A 9,706-nucleotide genomic window follows, 5' to 3' on the forward strand; every position below is an offset into this window, starting at 1 on the left:
AAAAGACAGCTGAGTAGCAGCACTGAAATATATACACGATTTCATTTTTAATATATACTGCTAAATGGTCCTTTATGGACGTCTCATGATCACAATGTTTATTTGAAAGAATACATTTAAATATTTACTCTTATTAGATACTTATTGATTAGACCAAAGGGTATTACATCACTGTATAGACACAGCTTACTAATGCCTTCTTTCAATGATCAGTGGACTCATGATCAGTTAAGGAATGGAATTACCATAACTGAAAAGCACTGGGTGTATCATTCCACATATGAATGAAATCATATGGTATATGTCTTTCTCTGACTGACTTGTTTCGCTTAGCATAATACAGTCTAAGGGGCGCCTGAGTGGCTCAGTCAGTTAAACATAATACACTCCAGTTTCATCCATATCATTAGAAATGGCAAGATTTTATTCTTTTTGATCAATGAGTAGTATTTTATTGTGTGTGTGTGTGTGTATATATATGTGTACATGTGTGTGTATACACACACACACATATATATACACACACACACACCCCACATCTTTTTATCCATTCATCAGCCAATGGACAATTGGGGTCTTTCCATAATTTGGCTATTGTTGATAGCACTCTATAAACATTGAGGTGCATGTATACCTTTGAATCAGCACTTTTGTATCCTTTGGATAAATACCTAGTAGTGTACTTGCTGGGTCATAGGATAATTCTATCTTTAATTTTTGAAGAGCCTCCATACTGTTTTCCAGAGTGGTTGCACCAGTTTGCATTCCCACCAACAGTGCAAAAGGGTTCCCCTTTCTCTACATCCTTGTGAACATTTGTTGTTTGCTGAGTTGTTGATTTTAGCCATTCTGATAGGTGTGAGATGGTATCTCACTGTGGTTTTGATTTGTATTTCCCTGATGATGATTGATGTTGAGACCTTTTCATGTGTCTGTTAGTCATCTGAATACCTTCTTTGGAAAAGTGTCTATTCATTTCTTCTTCCCATTTCTTCACTGGATTGTTTTTTGGGTGTTGAGTTTGATAAGTTCTTTGTAGATTTTGGATATTAACCTTTTATCTGATATGTCATTTGCAAATATCTTCTCCCAGTCTGTCAATTGCCTTTAAGTTTGTTGATTGTTTACTTGGCTGTGCAGAAACTTTGTCTTGATGAAGTCCCAATGGTTCATTTTTGCTTTTGTTTCCCTTGCCTCCAGAGACATGTCTAGTAAGAAGTTGCTACAGCTGAGGTCAAAGAGGTTGCTGCCTGTTTTTCCCTCTAGGATTTTAAAGGTTTCCTGTCTTTTTTCCACTGAATATTCTTTCCTGCTTTGTCAAAAATTAGTTGGCCATATGTTTGTGGGTCCAACTCTGGGTTCTCTATTCTATTCCATTGATCTAAGTGTCTTTTTTGTCCCAGTACCATACTGTCTTGATGCTTACAGCTTTATGATACAGCTTGAAGTCTGAAATTGTGATGCCTCCAGCTTTGGTTGTCTTTTTCAACATCGCTTTGGCTATTCAGAGTCTTTTCTGGTTCCATACAAACTTTAGGATTGTTTATTCTAGCTCTGTGAAGAATGCTAGTGTTATTTTGATAGGGATTGCATCGAATATTTAGACTGCTTTGGGTAGTATCAACGTTTTAACAATATTTGTTCTTCCAATTCATGAGCATGGAATGTTTTCCATTTCTTTGTGTCTTCTTCAATTTCTTTCATAAGCTTTCTATAGTTTTCAGACAACAGATCTTTTGCCTTTTCGGTTGGGTTTATTCCTAGGTATCTTATGGCTTCTGGTGCAGTTGTAAATTGTATTGACTCCTTGATTTCTCTTTCTACTACTTCTTTGTTGGTGTATTGAAATGCAGCCGATTTCTGTATATTGAGTTTATGCCCTGCGACTTTGCTGAATTCACGTATCAATTCTAGCAGTCTTTTGTTGGAGTCTTTCAGGTTTTCCATGTAGATTATCATGTCATCTGCAAAGAGTGAAAGTTTGGCTTCTTCTTTGCCAATTTGTATGCCTTTTATTTCTTTTTGTTGTCTGATTCCTGAGGCTAGGACTTCCCGTACTATGTTGAACAGCAGTGGTGACATTGGACATCCCTGTTATGTTCCTGACCTTAAGGGGAAAGCTCTCGGTTTTTTCCCCATGGAGAATGATGTTAGCTGTGAGCCTGTCATATATGGCCTTTATGATGTTGAGTTATGTTCCTTCTATCCCTTCTTTCTTGAAGGTTTTTATCAAGAAAGGATGTTGTGTTTTGTCAAATACTTTTTCTGCATTTATGAGAGGATCGATCATACGGTCCTTATCCTTTCTTTTATTAATGTGGTGTATCACATTGATTTATTTGTAAATATTGAACCACTCCTGCAGCCCAGGAATAAATCCCACTTGTTCATGGTGAATAATTCTTTTAATGTACTGTTGAATTTGATTTGCTAGTATCTTTTCGAGAATTTTTGCATCCAGATTCATTGTGGATATTGGCCTGTAATTCTCCTTTTTAGCAGGGTCTTTGGTTTTGGAATCAAGGTAATGCTGGCTTCATAGGATGAGTTTGGAAATTTTTCTTCCATTTCTATTTTTTGGACTGGTTTGAGAATGAGTATTAACTCTTCTTTAAATGGCTGATAGAATTCCCCTGGGAAGCCATCTGGCCCAAGACCCTGAACAGATACAAAAAGATCAAGATCATACCATGCATAATTTTCAGATCACAATGCTATGAAACTTGAAATCAACCACAAGAAAAATTTGGAAAGACTTCAAATACATGGAAGTTCAAAAATATTCTATTAAAGAATTAATGAGTAAACCAGGAAATTAAAGAAGAAAGAAAAAGACTGGGGCGCCTGGGTGGCGCAGTCAGTTAAGCGTCCAACTTCAGCCAGGTCACGATCTCGCGGTCCTTGAGTTCGAGCCCCGCGTCGGGCTCTGGGCTGATGGCTCAGGGCCTGGAGCCTGTTTCTGATTCTGTGTCTCCCTCTCTCTCTGCCCCTCCCCCGTTCATGCTCTGTCTCTCTCTGTCCCAAAAATAAATAAACGTTGAAAAAAAAAATTTTAAAAGAAAAAGAATTCATGGAAGTAAATGATAATGAAAACACAACAGTCCAAACCCTTGAGGATGCAGCAAAGACAGTCCTAAGAGGAAACTACATTGCAATACAGGCCTATCTCAAGAAGCAAGAAAGGTCTCAATTACATAACCTAACCTTACACCTAAAGGAACTAGAAGAGGAGCAGCAAATGAAGCCTAAAGGCAGCAGAAAAGAGAAAATAATAAAGATCAGAGCAGAAATAAATGATATAGAAACAAAACCAGTAGAACAGATTAATAAAACTCAAAGCTGTTTTTTTTTATTTTTTTAGTTTATTTTTGAAAGAGACAGAGCGCGAGTGGGGGAGGGGCAGAGAGAGGGAGACACAGAATCCCAAGCAGGCTCCAGTCTCTAAGCTGTCAGCAGGTGCTCGAACTCACAAACCACAAGATCATGACCTGAACCAAAGTCTGATGTTTAACTTACTGAGCCACCCAAGTGCCCCTAAAAGCTAGTTTTAAAAAAATAAAATAAAATTGATCAAGACTTATCAAAAAGAAAGAGGATTCAAATAGATAAAATCACGAAGAGGGGAGATCACAACCAACAAACACCACAGAAATACAAACAGTTATGAGAGAATACTATGAAAAATTATATGCCAACAAACTGGGCAATATGGAAGAAGTGGAAAAATTCCTAGAAACTCACATACTACCAAAACTAAAACAGGAAGAAATAGAAAATTTGATCAGGCCCATAACCAACAAAAAATTGAATCAGTTATCAAGAATTTTCCTTGGGTTTGGCTTCTTAAAATTCTAAGGTCACTGTGCTTCACCTCAATTATGGCATAGATCGGAATCATGGAAATGGTGAAGTTGAGAATTATGAAGACTATTTACAGGGGGATTCATTCAGTCTTAGGAATTAATTCCATCAAAATTTGATTGAAGCCAGCTTACCATCTTGTCCTCTCATTCGTGAGATAATACTTCATACATGATCATTTTATATATCAATCATGTTCTTAACTTTTTGAAAATTATACTTTGACAGTTTTGGAGATCCACCAAGATATTCAAGTGGACTCACCTTCTGGGGACAATAAACTGTGTTTTCTGAGCTATGCACTTCATAAGACATTTAGACTTAGTTAGGTCTCTTCTGGGTTCTCACCTTCACTGACATTTTGATCTCTGTTTTATTTTTCTGCTTTGGTAGTTTTTGTTTGTTAGTTGGTTTGTTTCTGATTATGCCAAGTTTGTTTCCAATGCTGGTTTTGCACGTGACTAATAAGTTGTTCCTCATTGGTGACAACAGAGATTGTGAATTTGGTTACATGATTTAATAATTTGGCAGTCTCTATTAGGATAGTGAGGATCCATCATGGGTTGAATTCTGTACCCCCCATCAAGATTCATGTTGAAGTCCTAACGCCTGATAATTCAGAATATGAATTTAGTTTGGAAATAAGGCCATTACAAGTGTAATGAGTTAAGAGTAGGGTGAGCTAGGGGCGCCTGGGTGGCGCAGTCGGTTGAGCGTCCGACTTCAGCCAGGTCACGATCTCGCGGTCCGTGAGTTTGAGCCCCGCGTCAGGCTCTGGGCTGATGGCTCAGAGCCTGGAGCCTGTTTCCGATTCTGTGTCTCCCTCTCTCTCTGCCCCTCCCCCGTTCATGCTCTGTCTCTCTCTGTCCCAAAAATAAATAAACGTTGTAAAGGGGGGAAATTTGGACACAAACAGACATGCCTGAAAGAAAACTAATGGGGGCGGGGGGGGGGGGGGGGTGGGAGGGAGACAGAAGACAGCCATCTACAAGTCAAGGAGAAAGACCTGGAACTGATCCTTCCCTCACAGCTCTTAGAAGGAACCAATCCTGCAACCACCTTGATTTTGAACTTCTGGTTTCCAGAACTGTGAGGTAATAATTTCTGTTTATGATACCTAGTTTGTGGTGCCTTCGTTGCAGCAACTTTAGCAAACCAATACAGGACCTATTCGCTATCAAATGAGAAATGAGGAGAATTTGGTTTGTTTGTCTGGGTTTTTTTTATCTATTTCTGTAAAAATATGTCTTGTTTCTGATGGAAACAAAGTTTCTTTGAGCTCCTATGTCTGTATGTGTCTCTACTTTTGATGTCTTGGTAGATAGGAATCTACCTTTGATCTGTAGGTAAGGTTGTAAAACTGAATCTAGGAGCTTTATGATGCCTTTGTTTCTGTAATTGATAAAACTTTTACTCATTGTATGACTATGAAATATTTTTCTACCTCAAGGAGCTACTAATAACGTTTATACAAAGCCTCTGAAAATAAAGGTTTTGTAAGAATAGGTTTATAGAAGTTAACAAGTGCTGACATGAATCTAGCATATCCTTTATCCCAAAAAAAGTTTTAAAAATTTAACTTCTATATTAAATATGCTAGTTTTTTTCAGAAAAAAATTCTTATAAAATTTATTAACTCAGAAGCATTTTTATACAATATTCTAAAATCACATAATCTAAATAAATTCTTGGACAATTCAGACTAATTTGATAATATGTCTTACAGAACAGCTACAGATCTCCCTGATCTTCACAGTACAGACCATAAAACAAGCACTTAAAATTAGAAAAGATGTAAAATTCTATGTTCAACCAGTTTATTATACTTCTGACAGTTCTGTAGTGTGTCCACGTAAACATAATATCTAATATCCTTAGCAATTTTAAGACTTTGATTTAGTGTTAAATTAAATAATTATTGGATATTGTTTGCATATTGTTAAAACAAGATTAAATAGTGGAGCGCCTGGGTGGTCCAGTCGGTTGGGCATCTGACTTTGGCTCAGGTCATGATCTCATGGTCTTTGAGTTTGAGCCCTGTGTTGGCCTCTGTGCTGACAGCTCAGAGTCTGGAGCCTGTTGCGGATTCTGTGTCTCCCTCTCTCACTGCCCCTCCCCTGCTCACATTCTGCCTCTCTCGCTCTCTCTCAAAAATAAATAAACATTAAAAATTTTTAAAATAAGATTAAATAACGAACCACTGGTCACAGTGTGTGTGTGTGAGAGAGAGAGACAGAGACAGGGACAGAGAGACAGAGAGAGAGATTTATGTCTTTGTAGAGTATCTATATCTTTTGATCAAATTAGTGAATGTGCTCATTTAAGAATAACATTTATTGCCTATAAGAAAGTGTAAGAAGGATATGTGTGACTGCTGGGCATTATATTTAGTGTGTTCATAAGCTTTGCTAGTTTACTAAAATGATCATATATGACAGACAATTCTCAATTCCTTCAAAAACACAGTGAAGTAGAAATTAGTTATGTTGGTTAAAAGTTATCATTGGGGCACCTGGGTGACTCAGTCCATTGAGTTTCCAACTCTTGATCTCAGCTCAGGTCTTGATCTCAGGTCATGACTTCAATCCCTACATTGGGCTCCATGCTGGGAGTGAAGCCTACTTTAAAAAAAAATTATAATTAATATGGGTGACTGAGAATATACCAGAAGTAACATGACCAAAAAGTATCACTGACTATGTAAGTAATAGAATCTGGTTTGTTTATCAAGGAAAAAAAATACATTTACCTTAAGATAAAATGTTATTCCTGAATTGGAAAGGAATAGTAAAAGATAAAACCAAATGGATACAAAAAAAAAAAAAAAAAACCTTCAGGAAGTAAATTTTATTTGCTTTAGTTATATATATATATAACTTTATTTATTAATTTAACACTAATTCAATGGGTTAGATATGTCCTCATGTTTATAGCAGGATTATCAACAATTGCTAAATTATGGAAAGAGCCCAAATATCCATCAACTGATGGATTGTTAGAGAAGATGTGGTATATATACAAAATGGAATATTATTCAGCCATAAAAAAAAAAAAAAATGAAAATCTTGCCATTGGAAATGCCCTGGACAGAGCCAAAGAGTATTATGCTGAGTGAAATAAGTCAATCAGAGAAAGACAAATACCATATGAATTCATTCAAATGTAGAATTTAACAAACAAAACAACTGAACATGGGGGAGAAAAAAAGAGAAAAATCATGAAACAGAGCCTTAACTGTACAGAACAAACTGATGGTTATCAGAATGCTGGTGGGTGGGGGGTGTGTTAAATAGCTAATGGGAAGGGCGCCTGGGTGGCGCAGTCGGTTAAGCGTCCGACTTCAGCCAGGTCACGATCTCGCTGTCCGGGAGTTCGAGCCCCGTCAGGCTCTGGGCTGATGGCTCAGAGCCTGGAGCCTGTTTCCGATTCTGTGTCTCCCTCTCTCTCTGCCCCTCCCCCGTTCATGCTCTGTCTCTCTCTGTCCCAAAAATAAATAAAAACGTTGAAAAAAAAATAAAAAAATAAATAGCTAATGGGAGTTAAGGAAGACACTTGTGATGAATACTAGTGTTATACTGAAGCGTTGTATCACTATATTGTATACCTGAAACTAGTATTACACTGTGTGTTAACTAACTGGAATGTAAATTTAAAAACTTGAAAGTAAACTATATATGTGTGTGTGTGTATACATATATGTGTGTGTATACATATGTGTGTATACACACACACACATATATATATATAACTTTAAATAATGAGTCTGAAAAGAAGCAATGACAGATGTGAAAATTTTGGCAAATTTTGCACAGCTCAGCTTTGATGGGCTTATTTGAATAAACTTAGAAATGCTTTGCTATCAAATACTACATTAAAGCAAGACTAGATTTGTTTTTGCTATTAGAATTACATAACATTTATCTTGTTTTATTCATTCTTCTCCTAACTAGAAGCAGTACATGTAATTCTTTGTCTTGTGTGTAATTTTCTTAGTATGCAAAGCTTCAGTGGTTCACAAAGTAGGTTGTGAACAAGTTTTTAATAGAAGACAAAAGGAAAGGAAAGGAAAGGAAAGGAAAGAGAAAGAAACTTTCATCAAAAGTAAATAACATTTTGTGAAACTTTGGTTCAGTTCTTTATGGAGATGGGGCAGGATATATACTGTAATGTATACTCTAGGTCAGTATCAAAAAGTGTGAAAGCCATTGCTCTGGGTGACTCTACCCTTGCCATTTAGCTATTTTCCCCTCATTGACATTCCATGGCTGAGCTGCTTTGGCCAAAACAAGTCATTCAAAACATGAAACCTGTGGAGGAGGCAATTTATACATTCATAATCGAGAAATAGAAATTTAAAGGAGACAGCAGTAATGAATGGTGACAGATGTTAGATAACTTTATTGTGGTGATCATTTTGCAATATATACAAATATCGAATCATTTTGTACACCTGAACCTGGCATAATGTTAAGTTTCAATTATACATCAATTAAAAAAAGATAATTAATAGGACAGCAGTAAGGGAAGTTAGAAGGGGACAGAGCTGCAAGTGAAAGGAAGTGGGAAAAGAAGGAGGAATGGTGGCACAGGGAGAAGAAGAAGTAAGGAAGCTGAAAAATGAGAGGGAAGGGGGCTAGAGATCTTCATAGCCCAGAGACCATACGTGACTGAGGAAAAATGAAGAGGAAGAAGCAGAAGGGAAAAGGGAATGAAGATTTAATGCGTTTGAATAACATAATACTAATCAAGGAGAAAGATCCTGGTGTTTTCCCAGTTCTTTATATTCTGAGAATACATGGCTTCTACCCAGACATGTACCCATTGGGCTTGTGTATGTGTGTTCTCAAAGATTGTGTGTGCTCTCAAAAACACTTCCCTCCTTGCACAGGCCTGACAGAGACCCACAGAAGGGGTAGAATATGGACAAGCTGCAGCATACAATAAGAAGACTTCATTCATTTCTGTCAGCAAACCCCCATTGAGTACCAGCAGGAATTCCTTTCTGTGAGACAGACTCCTGTCAAAAAATGGAGACAGCTCTCCCTGTTCTGAAGGCCTTAAAGAAGTCTACCATCTTTTGTATATCCAACAATTACTTCATATAAATATTATTCCTTAGGAATTGAGACTCAAAATTATTGTAATCTTAAGTTTGAAATACTTCATATGTAACTCCTCTCTTTTCAAAAGTAAATGTCCCTCCCTCCTGAGTGAAAGAGAAAAATAGACTCAGTACCAGTGTGTATAATCAAAGCAAGGTAAGACAAACAAGAGCTTCTCCCTGAGTTTGACCATCAATAATGGACATCAGTAATCAACAAGGGCTCTTCACAACATCAGACATTCCTTAAGAGATCTTCCTGTAATTCACTAGCTGTCTGCATACTCTCCTCATTGCCACCTGCATCTCTTGGTTCCTGAATGTATAGATGACCGGATTTAGGAAAGGAGTGAGAATAGCATCAAAGATGGCCAGAAACTTATCCAGGTGTATGGAGGGAGATGGCCATGTATAGACAAATATCAAAGGACCAAAGAACAAGAATACCACAGTGATGTGAGCTGACAGTGTGGACAGAGCCTTGGATGAACCAGCTAAAGAGTGTTTCTGAACAGTGAGAATGATGATGATATAGGAAATGATCAGTATGAGGAAGGAGCCAACAGAGATGAATCCACTGTTGGCTGTGACCATAAACTCTAGTCGGTCGGTGTCCGTGCAGGCAAGTTTGATGAACCGAGGAAGGTCACAGTAAAAGCTGTCCAACACATTAGGACCACAGAAGGGTAAGTTTACCACAAACGCCAGTTGAACCATGGAGTGGATGAGGCCAGTCATCCAGGC

At 37.5% G+C, this 9,706-nt stretch overlaps 1 protein-coding gene across 1 annotated transcript in view; it reads right to left on the reverse strand.

Annotated features, from left to right (window-relative positions):
• Window positions 1-9,208: 9,208 nt before the first annotated feature.
• Window positions 9,209-9,706, reverse strand: part of LOC121042083 (olfactory receptor 4F15-like) — a gene marked incomplete at its 5' end in the record, with an annotated part of 5,721 nt that continues 5,223 nt past the window's right edge. Inside the window, one exon of the mRNA XM_040493377.1 lies at window positions 9,209-9,705. Coding sequence (XP_040349311.1) covers window positions 9,209-9,705 — 497 coding nt within the window. The remainder of the gene's footprint in view (window position 9,706) is intronic.

The sequence above is a fragment of the Herpailurus yagouaroundi genome, unplaced genomic scaffold (genome assembly GCF_014898765.1).
Source record: "Herpailurus yagouaroundi ecotype Mexico unplaced genomic scaffold, PumYag 184, whole genome shotgun sequence".
Lineage (NCBI taxonomy): Eukaryota > Metazoa > Chordata > Mammalia > Carnivora > Felidae > Herpailurus > Herpailurus yagouaroundi.